Raw genomic sequence first — 27,708 nt, 5'->3', positions numbered from 1 at the left:
ATACACTGAATTGCTTTAAAGGGATGGAAAAAAAACCAAACCCAACATGCTTGCTGGAGAATTAGAGGAGGGCCACAAGGATGATCATGGGACTGGAGCACCTCCCATATGAAGACAGGCTGAGAAAGTTGGGGCTGTTCAGCCTGGAGAAGAGAAGGCTGCGTGGAGACCTCATAGCAGCTTTCCAATATCTCAAGGGGGCCTTTAACAATGCTGGTGAGGAACTCTTCATTAGGGACTGTAGTGACAGGACAAGGGGTAATGGGTTCAAACTTAAACAGGGGAAGTTTAGACTGGATATAAGGAAGAAATTCTTTCCTGTTAGGGTGGTGAGGCACTGGAATGAGTTGCCCAGGGAGGTTGTGAATGCTCCATCCCTGGCAGTGCTCAAGGCCAGGTTGGACGAAGCCTTGGGTGACATGGTTTAGTGTGAGGTGTCCCTGCCCATGGCAGGGGGTTGGAACCAGACGATCTTAAGGTCCTTTCCAACTCTAACTATTCTATGATTCTATGATTCTAATTAATTCCATCACAAAGAAAGGCACCTGCAAGAATAAAGAGCTACCTCTTTAAAAGGTGCCATTAACAAGGAAGAATGAATTAACATTCTTTTTTGATTTCAAAATCCAACTTTTGCCAGAGATCCCTGGTGTACTTTACAAAAACCTCACCTATGTGCGGCTGCTGAGCTGCAGCCAGTGCGTACTGCTGCTGCTGGGCTGCTGTTAACTGCTGGACAGTTAGAGCATTAGTCCTCTGGAAAAGCTATTGGAAAAGAAAAAAGGTACATTTCAGTTTTTAAAATCAGGGCTATAATATACTGGGATCTACTTACAAAAATGTATTTTAAACCAAGCTTCTATCCTAATAAATTACTAAACCAGAAATTCATGCATCAGTACTTTTCTAGATTAAATATACATTGATGTGCCTTTGACTAAGTCACAGACAAAACAATTAAATGCATTATATGCTTAAATAACTGATTATCAAAGAGGATAATGCATAGCTTAAAGAATCAATTTGGCATGTTTTCAATTCCATTACTAACCTGCTGCTGAGAATTGTAGTCAAAAAGTCCTACAGTAGCTCCTGAAGAGTCCATTTGTACTTGATTGCCAGGATAGTCAAACTGTAGAGAATCAAGACCAACTTGTTCCATGGCATCTAGATTCTGATTTTCTGGATTTGAAAATTCTTCTACCAGAGGCTTGTGAGCTGCTGGATTGGGAAGTGGACCTAATCCTTCTGTGGTGCCAGGATTGGGGCCCAAGCGTTCAGCTACTTCTGTTGGAGAGGCCTGTCGACTTCCAGGGGTACGACTGTTTAGAAGAAATTAAACTCTTCAGTGTTAAATAAAGATGTTCATGGACAGCGTACAGCATCTGTATTTTAAAATAAAACTCAGACTTCAAAAGGGAAGCTACAGACCAATTTTAACAATTTTAAACAGCATGCATCAGTGGCTCAAGATAAAGGACACATTTCACTTCAAAGCACAATTTTATTTATTATTTTTGAAACTTTATACAGCTCTTCCAATCACTGTGAGAAAACCTCATCTTTGAGGCTGTTTTGAGTGATGTAGAGTGGACTGTGGTCACCTGTAACTTTTGGGGATGGCTCTTTATTGCATTTGAGAGTGAAAGGAATTATTAGAATGTATTGAAGAGAAATTTAAGAGAAGGAAAAAAGAAATGGCTATGTTCACCTCATGCCAAAGGAGAAAGAGAGAGACAATAAAACTTCAACTGGAAAAGACAAACATACCGTATAGCAAGTATCTTTCATATCTTGAAAGAAACAATGTAGGGTTTTTTTTCCTTAAGTAAAATGGACTCCTAATTTCCTCATTTAGCATTTGACTAAAATATTTAAATTCCTACACAGCTCACTTAATAGACTACACCACACCACACGACTGGTCAGGGAGGAAAAAAAAAAGTATTCCCAATATAAATTCCACTGATTCCCTCTCAGTTTCCCTAAGAATAAATACAGCCTCTTGTTCCAGAAGAAAATCCTTAGGCTTAAGCAAAACATGTGTGTTTGGTTTCTGCTGGCAGTGAGACAGGGCTCCTGTTAGCAGTGAGACAGAGATGTGAAGCTGGACATGACTTACTATGCCAAATCCCTGAAAATTCAGTTTCCAAGTATGAAGCACTCATGGCAGCTGAGATGCAGACTGCTACACTTACACCACACTTACATTTAAACACTAAGTGCACTAGTGTTTAAATTCCCATCAGAGGACAAGAAAATCTAGTCAATGGCATTGACAGAGCCCAGAATACAACTCAACTGAACAGTCACTATGAGTTTGCTTTGAGTTAAACCTCAAGTATCTTCTCATCAACCACCAGCTGTACTGACTACATCCCCACTGACTACAGGGCCCTGTGCACCTGTAACAACCTACCAGCAAACACCTGAAGTGAGAGGTTAACAGATTCACATCCTAGAGAGATTCCCAACCCTGTATTTGGTTAGATTTATAATACCTTAATTTCGAGTGGTACACTGATGTCTGTGTCAGGCCAAATTGCTTAGACAACCAATTTCTACTGGCAAAAATCGAGAATTGGCTATTATAAGGAGTTGCGCTAGAGAATCTATGCTCCCAAAACGGCATTATTGTGTTGACAGAACTTGATAATTATATATTGTTTTTCAGGAAAGATACAACTTCCAGTGAAGTTTGCTTTAATTACGAAATCTGGGCTCAGATACAAAATGCCATCTTGCAGGATGAAACTATGCTTATCCCAGCAGTACTGCCAGACCAGTATGGTATCCTGCTAATTCTAGGAGAGATACACAGCCTTAGTACTACTTGCTCTCCTCCTCCCTCTCCAGGGCCCCAAAGTTGAAATGTCTGTTTTACATCGACACACAAGATTTATGCAGAGGAATCTGTCAGTACTTATGTATTTGTTGATACCAACTCTAACTGTATAGCTAGAAAGCAGTCTCTTAGTGAGTTTATTCAACAATACTGTATTACTATTAATACAAGTAACAATCTATTACTTTGGACAAAATACTAGAGATAAAGCACTTGCACTACAATTTTTTTAAAATATAACAACCAACTTCATGACTAACATCTATAACTTATTGGCCACCATCTCAGTATCCTAGTTAGTAATTATATCTTGCTCAATGTACAAACTTGAGTTTGAAGCCATTTAATATTCTTTATTCTTCCCAGGTGACATACAGCATCAACAAAGTGAAGAACAATCAGGAAAAAAGGCAGTTATTTCAGTACATATTTTAGTTTAAAAAAAAAGCTGCAAGTACAATAAAAATACAAGGAGGAGGACAGGACAAAGTTTCTTTGTTAATACTTATGTTTACCTAATATAGGTTGCTCCTTATAATGGTGCTGTTCTGTTGCTATAGTTAAAGTTGTGTCAATACTTCAATTATAAACCTCTGTTTGGAGGGTTTATACCACCACTTTATATGGCTCATTTAAATTAGATGGGCTTTGGGTTTTTTTTTTTGAGAGTTTTACTGGCTTTGGATGCTTTTTTCACCTGTTTTTTTAAATAATTTATCTATCTAAATAATATGTAAGGTGCTTTGCAAGCAACTATTTCAAGATTGAAACAGATACTGGTAAAGAAAAGCAGGACAAAATTTATTCTGCATCTTCTATATGTAATATTGAAGGTAACTTTGTTTATTGTGCATATTGCAGCGTGCATCCGAAAGGAGCTAACTTGAGCTCTCTTAACTCTTTGGTATTATACTCTTTTCAATAATACGTCCTGAAAAACAGACCTTAAGAATCCCTCCTTAGTCCCAGGTAAATACATTTTTTAAAGGGTAGGAAATACTTACATATGGAATTCAAACATGCATTTTAGTATACTTGTTCAGTTATGAAGTAATGAAACCACAACTATTCAGTCATGTTCATCACGCTAACACAAATTCATGAACAGTTTAGTTTCCTGATCTTGCTAATTCTGCTGTATGACAGTTACAAATGCATTGCAGTCATTTAAAAACAAGGATTAGGCCTTTAAAAAATACCCAATTTAAAAAGCAGCTTACTATTAGGAAAAAACAGGCTAGCTGTACTGTCATATAGGAATTCACAGTTCAAAAGCTTGAGCTTGATGAAATTTTTTTTTCCCTAAGCAAACCACACCACCATTCTATATTGTGAATAGGTGACATTTAACTATGTGAACAGGGAAATACATTGTTTCTTCTTAGTCAAATAAATGGTTTCTGTAAGGACTTTTGTGGGGAAATAATTGTGTTAGGCTATGGCAACCACTAGCAAAATTAGAAGGAAAACTAAAATTCTGAAGGACTTGCTCTCTACAACAACAATCAGATGCAAAAGTTAGGAGTATTAAGCAAAAAAATAGGAGTATTAAGAAGAAGTAGAGAAAGGAATTTAGTTTGAAATAAAAAAGGGTTAATGTTTTCATCCCTTTTTAATTCATCACATTTTAGAGGTACCCATATTTGAATAATTAGTATATTAAGATGAATTTGTCTCATGAGAAGTGACGCATACATTAATGACAATCCTAAGAAACATGTGGCACAGTGGGAAGCGGAGCATGTGGGGTAGAAGAATCACTCTGCAGCTGGGTAATGTTTAACGCTGACACATAAACCAGAAGTGTAATAATGCCCTTAAGAGACATGCTTGTCTTCTTGAGAAACAGTTGAAGGCTTACTTAAAATCTTTGCAATCGGCATCCATTCCATTTGGCAAACCTCTGCCATTTATTTTAGTAACATCCTCATCATCTCCTTGTTTAAGATCTCTGTTTTTGTCCTCCTCAAATGGAGAAGCCTTGCCTTTCTGATCTCCTTTCTCAGGTCCATCTGTTTCAGCATCTCTAGTGCCCTGAGGAAAAAGAATCTGTTTGATTCTGAATATTGAACAGAATACAATAGGAGCATCACAAGGTGACCTAATTCTACGCTACAGTGCATGTAAACAATAAAAAAAGAGTTTCTTTTCAATGGAATTGCATTTGGTGGGTATCTTGATCATCAAGTTTCAACCACATGCAATTAATAACTGCCAAAATGTGAAAAGGAATGCCAAGATTTATAATGGAAGAGCTAACTCAACCTTAACTATAGCGGTGCTGTTACACTTTGAATTTGATACACTTTACTTTATACAGTTAAAACATTTAGTACACAAAAAAACTGCACAGAAACACAGAATAGAAAGATCAAGAATAAAACCCATTACACATTTTAAATTAAGCTATTTGCAACTTTCTTCCTTCATTTAAAGGTGTTAAGAAAAAACTTTTTTAAAGACAGCTATTTAGTCAAAATTCCCAAACCACTTCCCTCTACTGCCCCCTCCAGCCAAGGAAGACAGAGAGATAGTGAATACACACTTCCTTCTGTAGAGAAGAGTTTAAAAAGGAAAACAGACAGAGTAGAAAATAAAACCATGTGAGACAGTAAGGCCATAACAGACAAGCTTAACACACTGCATTACTTACAAAAGCTCCTTTCCTAAACCGGGAATCCAATTTATCAGCTGGAGAGGAACTTAACACATATTCTACCATGCTCACTCCAAGGCCACCACTTTCTGATCTTGGAGACAATACAGCATTTACTTCACTGTTTCCATGAAAACCCTGTCCAGGTTTTCTCTGTACCATAATAGGTTGGGACATAGAATGGTCTGTTAAAAACAAATAAATATATTAAACTACTGTATTTTTAAAATATAACTTGTAATGTTTTTGCAATATTAAACCAATATTAAGACCAAATTTAAATAAATTCCAAACCCCGTTTTCAAATAGTGTTGTTGGCACTCAAGCACCACTGCAATATACATTTTCATAATGAAAATTAAAGGAAAATAAAATTTAATGCACAATTACAATGTATAATATTAATTTCCTCTGAAATAAGTTACCAAACATGACTCATCTTTCAAAACCTATGAATCAGTCACTTACGAGGAGTTCCCCATGCAGTCTCTCTCCACTCATCACCAAGGAATATCCCTTTTTGTCCATCTTTTGCTGAATCATCAGGTTCCCAGAACTTTTTGGCAGGTAAAAGCTGTTCCAAAAGAAAAAAGAGTTTTATTTTAAAAAAGCTTATTAAGAGGATATCTGATGGAGAGGAACTTAATTCTAGGGATTAAGTGGGGACTTAATATCCTGGGGATCTGTTACAGACTGCCTGATAAACTGTGAATGAAGGGCTCTATAGACAGATAGGAACAGCCTCACACTCACAGGCCCTTGTCCTCATGCGGGACTGCAACCACACTGATATCTGATGGGAGTGACAGTTCAACCAGGGACAAGCAATCCAGGAGGTTCCTTGATTGTGTGGAAGACAACTTCCTTCTGCAAGTAATAGAGGAGCCGACAAGGAGAGGTGCCATGGTTGACCTCGTGCTCACCAACAGGGAAGGGCTGGCTGGAAATGTGATGCTCCAGGGCAGCCTTGGTTGCAGCAATCATGAGATGGTCAAATTCAAGATCCTCAGGGCAGTGAGAAGGGCGTGCAGCAAGAGCACTGCTCTGGACTGCAAGACAGCAGACTTTGGCCTCTTCAGGAACCTGCTTAGTAAGGTGCCATGGGGTATAGCCCTAGAGGGCAGGGGAGCCCAAGACTGTTTGATGATATTCAAGGATCACCTACTGCAAGCTCAGGAGTGTTGCATCCCAGCTAGAATGATGTGCAGCAGGAGGGGCACGAGACCTCCTTGGGTGGATAAGGAGCTGCTGAGGAAACTTAAGAGGGGGAAAAAAAAGGTTATAAAAGGTGGAAGCAAGGACAGCTAGCCTGGGAAGAATACAGGGATGTTGTTCAAGAAGCTAGGGACCAGGTTAGGAAAGCTAAGGCCCAGTTAGAATTAAACTTGGCTAGAGATGTGAAAGATAACAGGAAGGGATTCTGTAGTTACATTGCAAATAAAAGGCTAGGGACAACGTGGTCCCTTGCCAGAAGCTACCAGGAGAACTGGCTACCCTGGATTTGGAGAAAGCTGAGGCTCTTAATGACTTCTTTGGCACAGTCTTCACTGGCAAATGATCTGACAACACCACCCAAGTCTTGAAGGCAGATGAAGGGACTGTGAGAATGAAGACCTTGGGCCCACTGTAGGAGAGGATCTTGTTCGAGACCATCTTAAGAACCTGAATGTACACAAGTCATGGGACCTGATGAAATCCATCCGCGGGTCCTGGAGGAGCTGACGAATGAAGTTGCTAAGCCACTGGCCATCATATATGAAAAACCATGGCAGTCAGGTGAAGTTCCTGATGACTGGAAAAAGGGAAATATAAGCTCCATTTTCAAGAAGGGGAAAATGGATGACCCAGGGGATTACAGGCAAGTCAGTGTCACCTCTGTGCCTGGCAAAATCTTGCAGCAGATTCTCCTGGAAGGCATGTTAGGGCACATGAAAAACAACAAGGTGCTTGGTGACAGCCAGCATGGCTTTACTAGGGGAAAATCCTGCCTGACCAATTTGGTGTCCTTCTATGATGGGGCTACGGAACTGATGGACAGGGGTAGAGCAGCTGATGTCATCTACCGGGACTTGTGCAAAGCATTCGACACTGTCCTGCATGACATATTCAACATGCGCTGACAGTGTACACTTGCAGGCCAAAAAGCCAACCGTATTCTGGGCTGCATCAAAAGAAGCATGACCAGCAGGTCGAAGGAGGTGATCCTGCCCCTCTACTCTGCTCTCGTGAGACCTCACTTGGAGTATTGTGTGCAGTTCTGGTGCCCTCAGCATAAGAAGGACATGGAACCATTGCAACAAGTCCAGAGGAGGGCCATGGGGATAATCAGGGGACTGAAGCACCTTCCATATGAAGACAGGCTGAGAAAGTTAGGGATGTTAAGCCTGGACAACAGAAGGCTGCATGGAGACCTCATAGGAGCTTTCCAGTATCTGAAGGGGGCCTTTAACAATGCTGGTGAGGGACTATTCATTAGGGACTGTAGTGACAGGACACGGGGTAATGGGCTAAAACTTAAACAGGGGAAGTTTAGATTGGATATGAGGGAGAAATTCTTTACTGTTAGGGGGGTGAGGCACTGGAATGGGTTGCCCAGAGAAGCTGTGAATGCTGCATCCCTGGCAGTGTTCAAGGCCAGGCTGGACAAAGCCTTGCATGACATGTTTAGTGAGAGGTACCCCTGACCATGGCAAGGTGGCTGGAACTAAATGATTTTAAGGTCCTTTCCAACCTTAAGTATTCTATGATTCTATGATATACAAGTAATTAATATGAAGTAACAAAGTCAGCTGTACATAAGGAAGCACATGTTGTCAAGGAATAAGCACTTAAAAGTTCTGTTACCGAAGCTGATATTGTATAAAGAAATTGACCCCAACAGAACTGAGATTCTGAAGTCATGAGCAAGAGATAAAAAATATAGAAGCATCTGGGTAAAAAATTGATCTGTGTTAAACCATGTCAATCCTCTCAAACTTTACCCAACACTGCCTTCTTCCCACACAGGTTCAAATCTTGGCCTTCAACTAATGCTATCATAATCAGAAACAGCAGCAATTCTTTGCAAACTTCTGTTCCCTTAGAAATGCACCATGCTCCAAATTTTAGGACATAGTGTCAAGTCAGCTACTTTAGACCACAGGGATCTGCTGGTTACAGATTTGTGACATTCAAATTTGGATTTCCACATACCAACGATTCCATTTAGCCATACAATTTATAAAGCAAAAAGTTTAAAGTTAGACTAGTACCACCTGTACTACTAGACAGTACTGTACTGTCTTTGAGAAGACCTCATGTTACTTGACAGAAGCACTGCACAAACAAAGACCTCAAATGCCAACATTCTTTTTACTTTTTAGAGCTTTTACTTTATTCCTCTAGCTTTTCCCATTAGTAGCCATGCAACTGCCAAACTGCATATTGCATTTTCTCTTGAATATGTAACTAAGGGCCTGTATTCTCATACTAGGTATTATATAATTTACAAGGTCTGAAACTGAAACTACAGTGAAAGCAACATGCAAAAGAAAAAAAATATGGAAGGTGGCACTGGAATCCATCAGATTTTACAAAATTTAATGTTCAATTCAAAATCTCTTAAATGTAGAAAAAAACAGATAACCTGGTAATGCTTTGTTTGCAATGCACAACTAGTCACTGGAGCTTTGATTCTCTTGCTACTGGAATGACTAAAAAAAAACTCTTCTGAACCTCACAGATGCTTAGTATAAGCCTTGATGAAACTAATAACATGAGTACTTTTTCTGGGTGTTTTAGTGTAGCACTGAATGAGCTCATGAAAACAGCTTCCAGAAGAGAGTAAAAGTGCCAGGCCCCAGTATTAACACTGAAACAGAGGTGGCAAAAACTTATCTGGAATAACATAAGGATTGACAATTGTTTCTCTGTGCTGCCAAGAGCTCTCACCATAAGTATTTTGGCTGCCTAACCTACTGACATCCATGGGTTCCTTACATAAATTCATTAGAACAGGACTCAGGGTGGATGTGGGGAATTAAGGCAGTAAGATTTCCATGAAAAAGAGTTCAGGAATGAGCTCTGAGGCCTTAGTGCTTTGACAAGCCCTGGGGCAATGAGTTAGGGCCTTGAAGGCCATACAATGTGGGGGTTGTGAGAGGGTCTACAACACTGTGATGGGACTATTTACCTGGAGAGTTTCACAGTGGCCAATGAGATTGAACGTTGTATGTATGTGCAGGCTGGAAAAGTACTGAACAAGGGGATAAAACGGTCTTGGTGATAATAAGCAAGGATTTGAGTCTCTGCATCAACTTGAGCCCCTGTGAAATGCCACAGGTGGAAGGTGATTAACAGCCAATGCTCAACAAAACTATAGAAGTGTGTTAGACTTGCAAGAGCACTACACTGCCAGAACCTGCCCCAGCTGAGATACCCACTTCATCAATCCACAGCAGAATCATTACTAGGTGTCAACTAAGCTCAGTTTGGGAGCACCAGGATATAAAGTTTACCCTGAATTTAAAGGATGAAGTTAGCTGTCAGCTGACACTGAAACAGATTAATGGAATCTTTCAACCACTGTTCAACTAAAAGCAAAAAATTATAAATTTCACATCAGTTTATGCACTCTACTCATCCTTTTTAGCCTTATACTGTAACAAGTTTACAGTACTATTTATTTTTCATTTTATAGGATAGTGGTAGAACAGAATGCAAGCATTTAGTGTCTATGAAACCTTGGTTTTGAAAAAGAGAATCACAATTTTAAATTCAGTCTTAACACAAGTTCAAATGTGTGTCCAGCTAAGACCCATAAGAAATACAGAAGCGCAGGTGTCGCAACCTAACACAACCACGTCAGAATAAAACAGATGAAGTAATATCCCGGGTGTCATAAAATTAGCATTACCTTAAAGTGTGCTTAGCCTGAGATTAATAAATTCCACTATCAAGTGTCCAGGCAACACAATGTTAGAAATAATACGCAAATATGCATACTCTCAAATTTCAGATATATTCAACTCTTGCATTCTTCATGTACACTGGTACACAAAGAATATACAGCATCTTTAACACAAAACATAATGCCTCATCTATACTTGACAAGACTAAATTTAAACTGTATCCTACTGAAGATCAAACATCTACAGAAAGGCTTTTGTTAAAGATGTTACATAAGAGAAGCCCCTCATGTATTTAAATGAATGGATTTTTTCTAAAGTTTATAACTTTGCACCTCCAAGGGCCAGTGATTTACTATTTACTTTGGGGTTTTTTGGACAGATGATAGGTATGACATACATGATGCTTTCTTTGAAGAATGTTTAAACTATTGGATTGCCATGTAAATCAGCAGTCCTAGCAGCTATCAACTTCTTAATGATGGAATTCAAAAGAGTACTTTTCAGAAAACCAAAACAAGGGTGTTCCCCTTTAACAGACCAGAAAAAAAAACCCCCACTTGATTAGTTTTACTGATAAAGACTTCATCAAGAAACCGTTGCAAATTAACTCAAGTAGCTAAAATCATCATGCTTTGGTAACATGTGTTATGCTCAACATTTCCTGCATTTAACCCCCCCCAAAAAAAGAAACTTCACAAAGATACATCCAATTCTAATTAAAAATAATGGAAAAGATTGCCTTTTTTCTTACAAAGATCTTCCAACAGTACACTAAAAATGTCTTTTTCATTGTCAACACTGATCCCTGTTATGTCTCTGGCAGATGAATAAAGCCCTTTTCTACACAGAGATAATAACCAATTATGCTAAAGCTGCCTCTTAACCAGCTCGCTGATAAGTAACTGCACAGTCTCAATTACTGGCTCTTGAATAATTTTTAATATTTAGGATCAGAAGTTAATCCTACAGAGCCTTCTATGATTTCTCTGAATGAAGTTTTGACACCAGAAATGTATACAACTATCCCTAAAATGAAATCACTGTGTGCTTTGACCCTCTAAGTTACTATAAGAATAGACATTATCAAAAAATATTTGTATTTATATCCTATTCGGCAGAAAGTTTTATATAAGTCTGCATTAGATTACACAAAAAGTCCTGAAGACCACTGTGCTGACCCTGAAATAGCAAACAACAGATGCCTAGAAAAGAGAAACAGCACCATGTGTCGTTATTTCTTCAGAGTATTATCATAACCTTAAGGGTCATGATAGCTTTTGGGAGCTGAAGCCAGAGGCATTATCTGTGTATAACCAATCTAAGAGCTAAAAATTCAGAGGACATTTAGAGAAGGATGCCTGCAACCAGCAGACCTCTTGCTAATAAAACTCTAGTCTCTTTACAGAATAAATTAACAAAGTATTGCAAGAGAGAAACAGATCAAGGAAACAGTACAACTGGCTCACGTTATGCTGTCCTGATAGTGTTTGAGACCACGCTCCATCTGAATGCAGCTCAGATGGATTGCTTAACAGAAGGATCTCCAGTATGTATTATTTCCAAAATGTGTTAAAGTATAATGAAAACAGATTTTGTACTATATTACTTTACATTAGCACATGGAAGCGATACTTGCTCAGGATTCACAGACACTCTTGATTTTAGTAATGATGTGAAAATCAAGACTTAACAGCCTCCTAATGCCAAGTATTGATTCCCAGAAAGGGGGGCTAGGGGAGGAAGACAAAGAAGGATTAGAATTATGAACAAGAAATCATTTTCAGTTTGAAATAAAATCTATCCAGATAGAGAAAATGAGGAAGAGAACCACCTCGCAATAGCTAGAAGCAGATCACTTGGCATGACCTCCCTTTCACACCTGTCACAGTAGACAGAGGGCAGCACCTAAAAACATACAAATACCAGTTCTAGCTTACAAAGTTATTTATGAGACAATTCCCATAATATTTTTGAAGGTTATAATAAAAAAGGTTATTCCAGAACTACTTTATTGTTGTGCAATATTGCAAGAAAATTACTGCCTTCCTCAAGGCTCACAGCTAGGCAGCTGTGTGAAACTGTATTACCCCAAGATACCTGTAAGTGTTGAAATCAAAGTCATAATAACCTGAGGTAATAATCAAAGTCACAATAACTGAGTAAGCACAGCATCACAATATAATATCATTTTCTGATGTTATAGTACTGTAACAGAACTCTGGATTCTTGCATGTAGGGGTGTTTGGATTTTGAGTTTCTAGTGCTTTTTTGTTGGCTTTTTTTTTTTAAGCATCTTCACAGAGCCACAGAATACCATGAAAACAAAATCATAACCATGCAGAAGCATGTCCCTCAACCTGAGATCTATATGAGCAGTCACATATACCTCAACTTAACACCCAGGCATTTGTGCCATCCTTCACTTTCTCTGCTTTCAATCTTTCAGAGTACCTCATGGGTGGCAAAAGAACAAATACCAGTAAGAATTTTACCCATATGCTCTATCACAATTGTTGGTACTACCCCACATATCTTACCAACACCTTTACCTCTCAAAAGGAGTTTGTAGAGCTGGGGGGAGATGAGGGGACAGCAAGAAACAAGCATATTCCATGTAGCTACTCAGCTTTCTGAAATACAGGCCTTCATCTATTAGTGCTTCTTCAAAGGCAGATGGTTAAAGACGGACATGGAACTCTGGATGAAGTAAAAATTGCTGAAAAGCCAACTGACTGGTTAAATGCTTCACTGCAGTAAAAAAATCAAGAATAGCCATGTGCCAGCCCAGGAACATTCAGCGACTAGAACATGGCATCTGATTTTTAACAGTAAGTTATGGTTTCCATAAAGATCATGGTCCTATCTTTTTAAGAAAGTTAAGCTGAAATACTGTCACTGGTTCAAATGTCAACTGAAATAAGTAAACATCAGGCAGGAAAAAAGGATCATTATTTGAAATCTTAGGTCATAGAATCATACAATAGTTAGGGTTGGAAAGGACCTTAAAATCATTTAGTTCCAACCCCCCTGCCACGGGCAGCGACACCTCCCACTAAACCATGTCACCCAAGGCTCTGTTCAACCTGGCCTTGAACACCACCAGGGATGCAGCATTCACAGCTTCCCTGGGCAACCCATTCCAGTGCCTCACCACCCTTACAATAAAGCAATGAAGAACTTCTTCCTTATATCCAATCTAAAATGTTCAATGTGAATTTATTTCATTACCATGTCCTGTCAGGGCAAGTAACTCTCATGCACACTGATTACTTTCTCAGCAGTTCCAGGAACTGCATTTGAAGGAGCCAAGTCATCCTCCCTGATCCCTCCAAGTAGACCGGCTTTATAAAAAAAAAAAAAAGGCAAAAAAACCAACAAAGAAATCAAACAAATAAATCCTTCTTCTCTATAGCTAAATTATATAATAGCAGTCTTCACCCTGATTAAAAATATTCTTTTAAGGAGTAATTAGCAGCAAAATTACCGGTAAATAACCAAACATTTCTGCTAGGGTATGCCAGCTGCACTTTTTCTGAGTCAGACTTTTTTCAAATCCCAGTCTCTGGCTTTTCAGAGGTAGTAAGCAGTTGTTTCACTAGCTTAGATACAGTGACACTGAGAACATGTCCCATTTCACAGTACTGCACAAACTTTCAAACAAATTACCCTGTCACTTCCCCAAGAGTACCAGTCATAAAATCAGACTGACACAGTACCTCAGCAGATCCAGTGAACAACCATACCAGTGTTCTTCAAATACTTAGTTTATCTTCACCTTAGAACAGAAATCTCCAGCTGCCTGAGAAATCAATCTGGTCTTAAAAGAAGACCTTTAATTCACATCATATTATTTAAGACTTCTTAATTTTTATCAACATTTCCAACCAACTGTATTTTCAGCTGTCGATAATTACCTCTCCCATTCCCCGAGATTCTAGAGCAAGAGCTTGAAACTCATGATTCATCTCATCCACAGATCGAACCTGCTGGGGAAAGAAATGAAAGAGCAATTAATTAGTCAAATACATTTTCAAAAGTTGAGTTTCTAATGCTCCCCAAGATTTCTGACAACGGAAAGCACACACAAAATTTGCTAATCTCAACAGAACAAGAGTTTATATTTCCTAACAGATACAGTTAGTGACCAATTTAATGAACCATGCTAATATAACAACATGCAAGAAATCCCAAAAGACTTCAGAATTTTCATCTTTGTAATCTTCATTTATCTAAATATCACTCACTATGGAACCAATATTACACTTGCAAAAAATGTTTAAAAGAAAAGTGAAAAAAAAAGAAGTTAAATTAAAGATCTGGACATACAATATCCTTTGGAAAGGAGATGAGCCATCACACATGATGTTACTGAGTACATTCAGCAAAGAAAGAAAAGCTCACAAGATGGGTCACAAAAGCTAGTAGGAATGTGTTGCTTTTAAAATCTACTAACTGATTGCATTATCACAGCCTCTCACGCTTTCTTCCAGGAAATAGCACTCCTCCTTCTCTGTATGTTGTCTTTGTTGTAAATATGAAAGGTATATTACTGAAGCAAGAGCTGCTGTTGCAACAAACCACCTCCTTCTCCACGGCATGCAGACACAATGCACTGGGTGCATTCTTTCCTGAGAAAACGGTTTCCACAAGGAATTTTCAAAGCCATGACAAGCTTAGAAAAACAAATATAAAAAGGCAATTCAGAGTTGTTTCTGCCCTTCTTCCTCAATAGCGAGATGCAGCAGGGTGAAATGGTGAAGTTATGAAAGTTCAAAGAAAATAAAAGTTTCTCTCCTGATATCAGTCTCTCTGGAGGAGTTAATTTCCCCTAGTAAACCCAGCCGCTCAACTTAACAAATAAATCAAAATTAAGCTACTCCATACAGCTAACACATTAAGATCACTTTTCAAACAATACACAAATACTAGACAAAGAAACAATCTTGCATCTTTAACATTTTGGCACAAATAACTTGTTGGTAAAGTGTTAACTATCTGTCAATAGATGCTCTATTCTCAAAATTCTACTCTCAAAATACTGTTATTGCCCCATAATCATTATAAGCCATTAACTTCAGAGGCTGTCTCTACTTTTGAGAAAGAAATTTCACAGCTCAAAGAAACATACCTTCAGAAAGAACAAATATTTTAGTTCAGATGGATAATAAAAACAATCACCAAAAACTTCAGTGCAAATTTAGTTCTGATGAATTACAGGGGGTGGGGAGAGAATCAACACCTTTGACCTTTATTTCAGTGATACTGACATTTAAGACAATTAGGTTGATTTTAATCGTCTAAAAACTGAAAGCAATTTTTTTTATGTATCTTTAAAAAAGTTAAAGATTTTTCAAACAAATAAAAAAAACCCTTATAATTTATGTGAAAGAAGCTAGGGTTTGGTTTTTTTATTAGCTCCACAGGATAATAAAACCTTCGTGCATGCACACAGAAAAATTAACTCTAGAAGACAAATTATTTAGAAAGAAAAATGAGATTCAGATTTTTAAGACTTCTGAATTTGAATATTAGTTTCTGAGAACATAATTTGTTCTATAGGTGGCTGAGCTGATAATCTTACCATAAGCCAAAGCTTCTGCTGAAATCATGCACTTTGGTTTCAATTACATTCAAATAGTAAATTAGAATCATAGAAGAGGTACTTCTGTCTCAAAAGGTGACTTTTGTCTCACAGTATCTGTAAATATAATTTGTAGCTAAACCTTGCCAAACTGTATTTACCATAAACATTACCCAACTCAAAGTTAAATAAAAAAACAACTGAGAATTAAAGTTTTATATGTTTTTCAGTTGTGGGTGGTTTTTTGGGGGGAGGGGGAAAGAGTTGTTTGTTTGGACTTTGTTTTTTTGTTTGGTTTTGTGTTTGTTTTGAGGTGGGTTTTTTATTATTTTGTTTGTTTGGTTGAGGGGTTTTTTTTCTTTCTTTGGTTGGTTGGGGTTTTGTTGAGGTTTTCTGTTGGTTTATGTACTGCAAGACCTAATACCAAATGCTTAGTTTTCACAATTCAATAGAGTTCAGAAACATGGCTACACACACTTCTAAGACAAGACAATCCAAGAATCAAGGTAATAATAACACAGCTACTGCATTTTTTTCCCCCTGAGCAGTTCAATCAACTCTTAAGGAACTGAGGTTTCCTGAAAGTGTAAATAAACTTTAGTACACCAAACACTGATTTTGCTCACTGGCCCCTTTCTTGCAAACAGAGCCTCGATTCCCATTTCCATAAAAAACAGCAGCCCACAAAATCCTGTCCCATGTCATGAATATGTGTTTCATGGATAAAGTTACAGACTGAAGAATGGCAGCACTAGTATCTTCAGCTCTGCTCTCTTCACTGCTAGCCCTATCACTACTACAACAGAAGAAAACATCCAGAATGACAACCAAACTAGATCTACTACATAGAAAGACATGCCCTTTCCCTGAAAGGGAAACTTGGTTAGGATCATCTCTATTACCAGGAAGTTTTGCTTTCTCTTTTTAAATGCCAGCATTCACCTAACTTATCTGCTCCAGAAATAAATATTTTCAATGTCAGACTTTTTTACCTCACATTCAGAGCAACACCAACAAAAATCTCTATTTTTATTCATTCTCTGTTATGTGTAATAACTCATAAGGCAGAGAGGCCTATGAAACATACTGCTCAACATTTACAGTTTTCCCCTGGTTTTGGTTGATTACATCTTTTTTCTTGTTTTCTCACCCCCACAATCACTCTGACAATTTCTCTTTCTCCATTTATCACCTACCTGCTTTGGGGATTAGTTGCTAGATCTAATCTTAAATTTCCAGTTGAACACTAATAAGTCTTTCCAAATAAGAGAAACTGGCAATGTTTTCAAACTTCTGATACACATCAGATCACTCCACAGGGCCCCCAAATTACAGAGGAATGGATACTACACAGAGTCTTCAGGTATAACAGTTCCTCACACACTGCTGTTAAACAGATAGAACAGCTTAAGAGTACCCATGAACTTGATAATCATCATGTAAAAGGTTTTATTCAGAAGGGGGTTTTATTCTTTTTCTCTGTACCACACCAACTGGGTAAAAAAACACAGCAGCAAGACCACTTGATACAGGCAAAGCAACACAGAGAAACTGGTCTGGAGTAAGGTGGAGCAGAAATACCTGCTCAGTGCCAACTACATGATAAAACAGTAACACAAAACCATGTCCTCACATAACTCAGGGCAGAATTCCAGATGCAGACTGTTGACTGGAGCGTCATCTACAATTACCACAAGAAACACTGCTTAAAATAATACCCATTTCTGGCATCCAGGCGCCAGGTTCCAGGGACAAATACTCTCTCCAATAACACTGCACCCTGTTGGAAGTCAGGTTCTAACCTTTTTCTTGCAAAAGCAAAGATCTGCCCTTTCTCTGAAATAAGAGTTTGAGAAAAATAAGATCAAAACAAAAATATAAAGAGAAATACTTAATTTTATAGATCAGAAGTGGTTAAAACAGCTGAGCAGAAAGTAGGAAAAACTTTTTCTGCATTAAGAAATTCCAAATCTCATCCCTCCCCTCCCAGGTGAACACCCCAACACTGTGGCAAAGAAATGGAGGACATACTTTACAGTTGAAGCTGCAGTACTGGGCCAGAAATTCAACACAAACATAATTACAGCACTGTGACTGTAAAGAAAGGGAAGCTGCTGTTCATACTGCAAATGCCCCAGCTTTTTTTATTTCACTGAATGACTTCTATGCAAAATACTTTCCTAGTAGTTTTCTTAAGGGGTGGCTCTTCTGCAGCATTTACCTTATGTATATTATATACGACTATACATTATTACTATATACAGAAGACTTCTTATGAGGAAGTGAAACTAAGGTAAGAACACAAAAGTGTCTGTATTTTAAAACACAACACACCAATTCTGCCAGCTCTCCATTATGTTAAACACTACCTTGTTAAGTCTAGATATTAGATACTGAAAAAAAAACCTGAAAACCCCAAACAAAACCCCCAAAAACACTTCAGATGGGCAGCTACCTTGAAACTACTAAATAATATTTTAATATAAATTAAAACATTAGACACAAATCTAGTAGAGATTTCTAACAAAGGACAGTAAGAGAAAACTAGACAAGCCTGAACTGCACATCCCCAAAACTCTACTATGAAATACTGAAGTTCAGGGCTTTATACACAGGTTTCTCCTCTAGAATATTTTGACAAATTACCTACAATGTCATTATACTGGCTTAGAATCCAACCAGAAGTGCATCCAGATAACAAAAGCAGTTGATGCAGTATTTTAGGAAAACAAAGCATTTGTTCTATTAAAGCCACCTTTGGCTAGATACATCACCTACTACCAAACAGGTTAATCAAAGCAGCTGTTCCCAAGTAAATCAAAGACTACAGGTATGCTGTGTTTTGCAAAGAAGGTAACTTGACTGTAAAAAGGGAAATATACTCCCCATTTTCAAGAAGGGGAAAATGGATGACCCCAGGGAATTACAGACCAGTCAGTCTCACCTCTGTGCCTGGCAAAACTTTGGAACAGACTCTCCTGGAAGGCATGCTAAAGCACATGAAAAACAAGGTGCTTGGTGACAGCCAGCATGGCTTCGCTAAGGGGAAATCCTGCCTGACCAATCTGGTGGCTTCTATGATGGGGCTACAGAACTGACGGACAGGGGTAGAGCAGTTGACATCGCATACCTGGACTTGTGCAAAGCATTGGACACTGACACGCATGACATCCTTGTCTCTAAACTGGAGAGACATCAATTTGATAGGTGGACCACTCAGTGGATAAAGGACTGGCTGGATGGCTGCATGCAAAGAGTGATGGTCAATGGCTCAATGTCCAGCTGGAGACCAGTAACAAGTGGTGTCCCTCAGGGACAGGTGTTGGGAGTGATCTTACTCAACATCTTTGTCACTGACATGGACAGTGGGATTGACTGCGCCCTCAGCAAGTTTGCCGATGACACCAAGCTGTGTGGTTCAGTTGATATGCTAGAGGGAAGGAATGCCATCCAGAGGGACCTTGACATGCTTGTGAGGTGGGCTGATGCCAACCTCATGAAGTTTAACCATGACAAGTGCAAAGTCCTACACCTGGGTTGGAGCAAGCTCAGGCACAGCTACAGGTTGGGCAGAGAAGAAATTCAGAGCAGCACTGTGGAGGACTTAGGGGTGCTGGTCAATGAGAAAATGAGCATGAGCCAGCTTCAGTGTGCGCTCACAGCCCAGAAAGCCAACCGTATCCTGGGCTGCATTAAAAAGAGTGTGACCAGCAGGTCAAAGGAGGTGATCCTGCCCCTCTACACTGCTCTTGTGAGACCTCACTTGAAGTATTATGTACAGTTGTGGTGTCCTCAGCATAAGAAGGACATGGAACCGTTGCAACAAGTCCAGAGGAGCACCACAAGGATGATCACAGGACTGAAGCACCTCCCATAAGAAGAGAAGCTGAGAAAGTTGGGGCTATTCTGCCTGGAGAAGAGAAGGCTGCATGGAGACCTCATAGCAGCTTTCCAGTATCTCAAGGGGGCCTTTAACAATGCCGGTGAGGGACTATTCATTAGGGACTGTAGTGATAGGACACGGGGTAATGGGCTAAAACTTAAACAGGGGAAGTTTAGATTGGATATAAGGGAGAAATTCTTTCCTGTTGGAGGGGTGAGGCACTGGAATGGGTTGCCCAGGGAGGTTGTGAATGCTCCATCCCTGGCAGTATTCAAGGCCAGGTCCGACAAAGCCTTGGGTGACAGGAGGTGTGCCTACCCATGACAGGGGGGTTGAAACGAGATGATCTTAAGGTCCTTTCCAACCCTATTTTATGATTCTATGATTTTCTTAGGGCCATATAGAACAGTAACGCAACTGCAGACTTAACCAAATACTCCAGAATGTCCAAGCTCTTTAAGCAGGCCAAATAAACAAGATGTTAGGCATTTCCGACAAACACTCAGGTAACCAGTTTTAATTTCTAACACGTACTTCCATGGTTATAATCCCAAAAGCATAATATTTGTCCCAAGTATTCAATAATTTTCACAGAATTACAGCATTCTAAACACAAGTCAAATTTTCTGTAGTTGAGTACTTCTTCATCCCTCTATTTTAGGCTTCTTAACACATTGTCTGGTTGAGCTATACTTTTGGACTCTATGAACCTTAATACATTCAAACACTAACAAAAGAAATTCAGTCTGTCAGTTTAGTTGACCTGGCTAAATCATCACTCTGGTTTTCACATTCTTGTGGGTTTTTTTTTCCTGGAGTTGTATTCTTTATTGTGGTTTGAGAAGCAATCCTAACAGAGCTGAGGACACCAACAATGGAAAAAAATCAAACAAGCAGATTTCAAGGTAGGGATTCTGCAGCATGTAGCAAGGGGGGGGAAAGGGGGGGAATTAAATATACTCAGCAAAAACACTGTCCAGTCTGCTGAAAAGGTTAAGTCACAAAGCAGCAAGGTGATCCTAAGAGCTGACACCTGTATATACAACACTGACCAAATGTTTTGCTTGTTTTTTTCCCAGTAATCTGGAAGCATGCACACAGGAAAAAAGAATTTCCTAGGTTTTTATCAACAGCATATATATAAAAATATATATACATATATATAAAAATTATGCTGGATAGTATCTGATAAGTCACCGATAAGTCTGGAAATTACAGACCTACTTGCATACACTTGTCTGCCAACAGACCATACAGAACAAGCCTAACAGGACACTACCTCCTGTGAAGAAAAGTAGAAGAAAATGACCTTCCCACCTGCTTCAGAGCTATATGATGGTTCATAGGCCTAACAAGATTCAGAACCTTGGGTTCTGTTCCCAGATATGGACTGAAACATGATGTAAGAACTAGGTAATTGCAATCATTCCCCTCAAACATGAACTCTTGCATCACGTTAAGAAACTTACATCTTCCTTGCACAGGAAGGCACATAAGCTGCCTTGCACAAGCACTTTATGCCTGTCTTCCCACCCAACAAGTTCAAGCTTTGCCCTACAAGTGGCAGAATTGTCAGCACAAGTTTTCCTAAGCTGCTGTCATGTGTCCTCAAGCTCAGGATTTTAATCCTGCCAATCAAATGCGGGCTGAATTACCAGCCTTGCATAAATTAATAATAATGTGTCTGTACTGAAATCAGATTTTGTAACTATTTATAGCAGTTCCAGTGCTTGCTCCATTTGAAGAGCTAAAGTGATGTATTCCAACATGAGCAGGGCATATAGCTTATACTACATAATTTAGCAGGTTTCCCAAAGTCTTTTAATTGTAAAAGAAATTATCCACTCAAAAGAGTTTCTAAGAAATGCACAGAACAGGAAGCTTGGGTGACAGATATTGCAGAACTTTGTAAAATAAAAGTCTAGAGAAGAGACAGCTGACAAAAAGCTTATATATAATTCTACAAAATAGAAGAAAAAGTCCATGAAAACTTGGCAATGAGTTTATATAAACCGGATTTTATATATATCTATACATAGCTATAATTAAAAAACCCCAAACAAAACCCCCAACAATTGATTAAAATATTTGTATTTTGTAGCTTATTATTTATATGAGCTACAAGAAAAGATAATTCTTCAAACAAAAGGGGCTGACTGGTCCTTTAGTGCTTGTAAATCAAACTGAAAAACTGTCTTTCATGCAAGAAAGTGCACAGGTTTTATATTTAATGTGAAATAGTTCAGGTGTAATCCCATCTAGTTGCATAAACACATCACAAACAAAACAGGAAGACTCTAAATATATTCATAAGTTTGAAAACAAAGCTGTGAAATCAAACTTAAATTGCTTCTTGTCTAAACACGATTACTTCATTGGTGCCAATTACTTAAAATAGGTACATGACATTTCTTCCTAATTTTAAAACTCTATACTTTTCCTGTTGGGCTAGTCAGATAGCATCACCTTCTTATAAGACATTAGCAAGTGCTACTGTTCACCTAACAGAAATTTAGGCAAATTCATGAGACAAATTTCTAACCATTAATGCTCCATTCTACACTGAAAGGCTTTAACAATGAGATATAACACTCTACAGCTACTTCTATAAGGAAGCGTGACATTAATTTGCTGCATTGCTGCTTTGAGACATCAGTCCTCACTACTTCATCATTAGCTCTTAGTCAAAAACTTTATTAAGTTAAAAAAGCTTCACAAAGAAACTTAAGTTCTCTCAAGGCAGTATGCTGTTTAAAAAAGGCTTAAGACTTAGCCTCTTCTGAAGATGAACACTGTACAAACTCCAAATTTATCTGCACACAAGCAGGAACTAGGGACAATTTATCTCAGTACATATTGTAATGATTAATGAAACACAACTTTTGTTCTAATAGAGAGTCAACAAGCTTTTCTTATATGTGCTAAGAAGAACTGGAACACTTCGAATCTACAGGCCTAGAATAAAGTAAAAATTTCCATAAGTTATCCTTCCACACTGTGATCAACTTTTCTGTTGATGTTTTTTCTATATATAAATACACACTATATATATAAATACATATAAATTATCACATTTCTGTTTGCTACCAGAGAATCTGAAACAGAACATCTCCCTGCCCAAAAAGTAAAAAAGCAAGATTTAGATTTTTGTTTCAGAAATTATATATTTTTAATATCACCTTAAAAAGGTGATTTTAAAGAATCCCATGGAACATAACGGATTAAACAGTATAATTTATACCAAGAAAAAGATTTTGTACAGATGTATACACACACCCACACCTCCCGCCTCCCCATTAAAAGCAGGGCTGAGGAAATAACAAGCCACACTGAGAATTTCCAGGAAACTTTTATGCTACTGTGGCAGTGACTTCAGAAGAGTTCCTCCCACCCCCAGCAGTTGTGGATATACAGCAATCCCCTTCTTCAAACCATTTATTTAATTTTCTTGACTCCTGAATATGGCAGATGTGTTTACCATAACATTCATTTGTAAAGGATATAGTTTTCAAGAACACTAGATGCAAACCCCGAAGTTCCAATACTCTTGCCCAGAAGTTTCTAGCATCATGACTTCTCCCTCAGGGTCCAGTACCCTTTGAATAAGCTCTGCTTTGTTTTTTATTTCTCCTCCAGCAGGCAAGAGGAAACCAGGGAATATCAACAAAGTCTGATCTTTGAAAAGAGGGTGCTAAAACCAGAGATAAAGGAACTGAACTACCTAATCTTTGAACAATTAATTGAATCACAGGTAGTACAAAAATTAAATTCAGAATTCTTAGACTTCTCTTTCCACTGTAACTAGTTGGTCTACAGAAAGCTGCCGCTAAAACACACAATTTATCTGTATCACCAGCATAAAATGCCAGTGAAAAAAAAAACCCACAAAAGTTTCAAACATATGCCAGTGTGCTTCAAAACCTAGCTTGATTCTTTGAGCCTTTAAACTCTGCATAACCTCAAGGTCAGCCAGAGAACAGTAAAGCACATTTCTCTTAACGTATGTTAAAAGAATTACTAAAGGGAAGCATATGTGTTTTCCACTTATCTGCCTAGAGCAGAGGAATAGGAATAGACACTTAAGAGAAATTGCTATTATCAATTTTTTCAGCTGTTTTCTAAGGATGTGCTCTTTGGACAATATGTGTATTTAAACTAACCACAGATTTCTACAATTGCCTAAAAGCTGAAACAACCCCTGCCAACTGTAAAAATACAGCTAGAGAGACCATTTGTAATTCAATAAGCCTCACTCCTAATTCAGTAAGAGCAGCAGCTCAGCCTTAGACATTAGTATCTCACTAAATGTGCGTCAGCATAGCCCTTCAAAAGAAGTAAAACAGAAAGTCCAAAATAACACTAAAGACTTCTTATTGATGACAAACTACGGGAAATAAAGTGGCTTTACAATTTACAATTCAAACTGAAGCAAAAAAAGCATTGTAATAAAAATCAATTCGAAGATTGACATAAATACATCTGCCTTACAATGGATTTAGAACCAAATTTGTCAACCTTTTCATGTAAGAAATGAAAAATTTAATAGAAGCTATATGTGGAAGTAGCTATCAGCATAAAACCAGCAGAACTTACAGTAGCCAGAAGCAGGAACTGTGAACACACACACACACACACACACACACACACACCCCATTTGAATTATCATCTAACAAAATACAAGAAGGTCATCTTACAAGCAAAATTACTGACTGGATGTCTAAATTCCAGGTTATTCATTCTCATCCAAAATAAAGCACTCCCTCAAACATGCTGCCCCCCCTGCTTCTGCTCACATATGTACCCACAACTCTGCTTTGCTTCCTGTGAATTCCAAACTCCATTGTTTTCACTGAAGAGAAGAAATTTTCACCTAACTTCCACTACCTTCAAAGATACACATGGGTCCTCACCACCCTGACTTCAATGCAAACTGCACCAAACCAAGGTAGTTCAGAAACTCTCCTGTGTAATAAAGCAGTGTCAGACATTTTCATGAGCTCCAATATTAATCACATAAAAGAAAAAAAAAGCAAACTACATTCTAAACTTGAAGTTAAGAACTTACTGATTAAGCAAAATAAAAAACATTGACCAAAATTTTGAATATTTTTATTTTCTTGAGACCCTGAATAACAGCAAAAAGTGACTAAGAAAATACGAAGAAATATACTGTAAAGGTAAAATGCCTGAATGACTACATGCAGCCATTTTTCCCTCAGGCTTACTGGCTCACATCACCTTATCCTGGTTGCCTATGCAAAATTCACCTAGAACACCTAAAACAAGTTCTAGCTTTGGCACAAAACTCCAGAATCACATAATAACCATGTCTGGAATGAGGCCTTACAGTGCCACCTAGAACCTGGAGCACATGGGAATAAAACGCAAAGAAACTTCAACTGGCTCCATAAGGTTGGTCCCTGGTTCTCATTACTCCATGCTTCAAGGTGCATAAATATGTGTTGAGTGCTTCCAAACCCCTTCACCTCCAGAAGCAGTGGTACCATTCAGATTTATGCAGATACCAATAATTCCTTGCAGACCTGACTGGACTTTGCACAGAGCTAGTGTTACACCAGCATACAGGATAATTTATCTATAGGTAAATCACAAATAATGCATATGTGACCACATGCTATTAGTTTTGCTGTAGTATCAAGAGTCTTCCTATGCTAATTACTGATAAGCATTACAGTATGAACAAATCTGCTTCCAAGAACTCTCAATCTAAGACAAACAACAAAGACTGAAACAATGAGAAACTGAACTGGTAAAGTAGGAATAAAGCAGTTGTTCTCATTAAGACACTCAACAATGCACAAGTGTCAGGTATTTGGAGACATGACAGTAGGCGAAAATGTAAAGACCAACTCAAGAAGTATGTCAGAAAGCATATTTGTGAATAAGCTTATTAATGACACAACTAATTCTATAATCCGAAGAGGGAGTAGCAGTTCACAGTTCGGCAGCATACAAGACCATATGCAGTGGGTAGGGACTGGTCAGGTATCTCGTGAGCTAAAAGTATCAGCAGCAGTTCAAAATGCCTGGTGAAAAGGTCAGAAAATGCAGATGCATCAAAACAGCAAATATGTTTGGAAGGGGAAGGTGATTAAGGAAGAGGCTCTGAAGAGCAGAATTTACATGGAATAAACTTGTTTGCACAAGACAGATGACTGCAATTACCCTCCTTGTCCTGACAACACTTAACTTTATCCATTCCATCCATGCACTACACACTTGAAACTACTAAAAAAACTGATCAAGTACCTGCAGAATTCAACACTGTAATTTCAACAACTGTAAATTCAACACTTCTACAGTTACAGACATGATCTAAAGTATATCACAGAATCACAGAAAACACCTTCCAGTATGTCACGAAGTATCCCTTTTTAGCTATTTCAAATCAAAGAGAGGGGGAAGACAGACAAGTTATGTCCTCCCTGCCACGTTTGCTGCCAGAACTGTCACAAGTAGGTAATAAGGTGATGTCTCAAGTATGCAGGTTGCAAGATATATTTTTAAATACACAAAAAGCCACAACCTTAAAATTCACCTGAAAATCCTTATGATACTTGCTCCAAATTATATAGCACTAACATGATGGGAAAAACCTCACCAAGAACTTCACATTGTTTTAACAGGACATACATAATTTTCCAAAACAGGAATCAAATGCCACCCCCCACATTGTTCCCAAACCACAATGGAAAATCCTTCCTAAGATTTCTCTTCCTAGTTCATGAGGCTTGAAAAGTTTTACTACTCTGCAAGTTTGAGGAGCTGCTTAAATCATACATTTGACATTCCTAACATGGGGTTCTAGTTAAGTGAGGCAAAATGCTACTGTAATTAACTGAGGAAAATATCAAAACGAAAATAACAAAACCATTGCAAACTTAAACACAGAAAGACAATACTTAGAGCAAAGTTGTTATAGAACCTCTTGATTACACAAACAGAAATAAACGATCTTCAGAACAGCTTCAGATGGATGTTAACTTCACCGGGAGAAGGAACTGTCAATCTGCTAAGATAAAACTTTGTGACAGAGCAGCAATAAAATAAAATGAAAGGATTTATGTGCTGCATAGTTGCTGAGCACTTGAAAAAATCTTAGAGAATCTATTGATAAAAGTTATTTTGAAAACGCTATAAAGTAGTTATATTTCACAATTATACTTTATTCTTAAAGAAAAAGTTGCAAACTGAGACAAAGAGGCACAAAAGCACAAAATGTAATCAGTTCTAAGGAATGTTAAGTTTGATGGCTTTGTAATGGAAAATAACTGCAATGCTTGGAGGTAGTTGACAGTTTTAGGTCCTTAGGACCTTAGTACAAAAAGTGTAAGAAAAGCAGGATAAAGAAACAGGACCTGGGGATGGGGAGTATCTTGTACTAGCAGATGTCCAGAGTGGGCACAGTTAAACTAACTGATAAATAGAAGGGTAGGATAATTGCTGGTTTTGGTGTTAATGAACCCATTAAGCTGGTGTAAACATCTACTGGGAAGTATCAGGACTAGCAGATGTCCAGGATGGGCACAGTTAAACTAATTGATAAGTAAAAGGACAGGATTATTGCTATGTCTGTAATGTTAATTAAGCCGGTGCTTCAAAGACTGCCAGAAGTTATGAAGATTGTTAGGAGAAGTAAACGACCCTCAAAGACCACCATCACATTTCTGTATGCATGTGGGAAACTTTCTGGAAAATGATGTTATTCATGTGTAGCCTCATGAATATGTCTGTATGCCCAGGGACTATATAAGGATGGCCTGAGCAGCAATACGGGGACACAAATTAGGAGGAGCTACCCCCTGTGTCTCCCCCCACTACAATAAAGAGTAT

At 38.3% G+C, this 27,708-nt stretch overlaps 1 protein-coding gene across 8 annotated transcripts in view; it reads right to left on the bottom strand.

The window, feature by feature from the left end:
* Window positions 1–27,708, bottom strand: part of PUM2 (pumilio RNA binding family member 2) — a 74,600-nt gene that overhangs the window by 35,335 nt on the left and 11,557 nt on the right. For 6 of the 8 annotated variants that reach the window (XM_034060271.1, XM_013128374.3, XM_013128375.3 and 3 more), the window contains 6 exons: window positions 14,305–14,376; window positions 5,970–6,075; window positions 5,499–5,686; window positions 4,707–4,879; window positions 1,052–1,322; window positions 672–765 (listed from right to left, as the gene is read on the bottom strand). In XM_034060271.1, coding sequence (XP_033916162.1) covers window positions 672–765; window positions 1,052–1,322; window positions 4,707–4,879; window positions 5,499–5,686; window positions 5,970–6,075; window positions 14,305–14,355 — 883 coding nt within the window. In that variant the 5' untranslated portion in view covers window positions 14,356–14,376. Of the gene's footprint in view, window positions 1–671; window positions 766–1,051; window positions 1,323–4,706; window positions 4,880–5,498; window positions 5,687–5,969; window positions 6,076–14,304; window positions 14,377–27,708 lie in introns of those variants that run through there. The other 2 variants (XM_034060269.1, XM_034060270.1) reach the window with 1 other exon arrangement.

This window comes from Melopsittacus undulatus, chromosome 3 (genome assembly GCF_012275295.1).
Source record: "Melopsittacus undulatus isolate bMelUnd1 chromosome 3, bMelUnd1.mat.Z, whole genome shotgun sequence".
Lineage (NCBI taxonomy): Eukaryota > Metazoa > Chordata > Aves > Psittaciformes > Psittaculidae > Melopsittacus > Melopsittacus undulatus.
The sequence above is the reverse complement of the archived record's forward strand: the minus strand, read 5'-3'. Positions and strand labels throughout refer to the sequence as shown.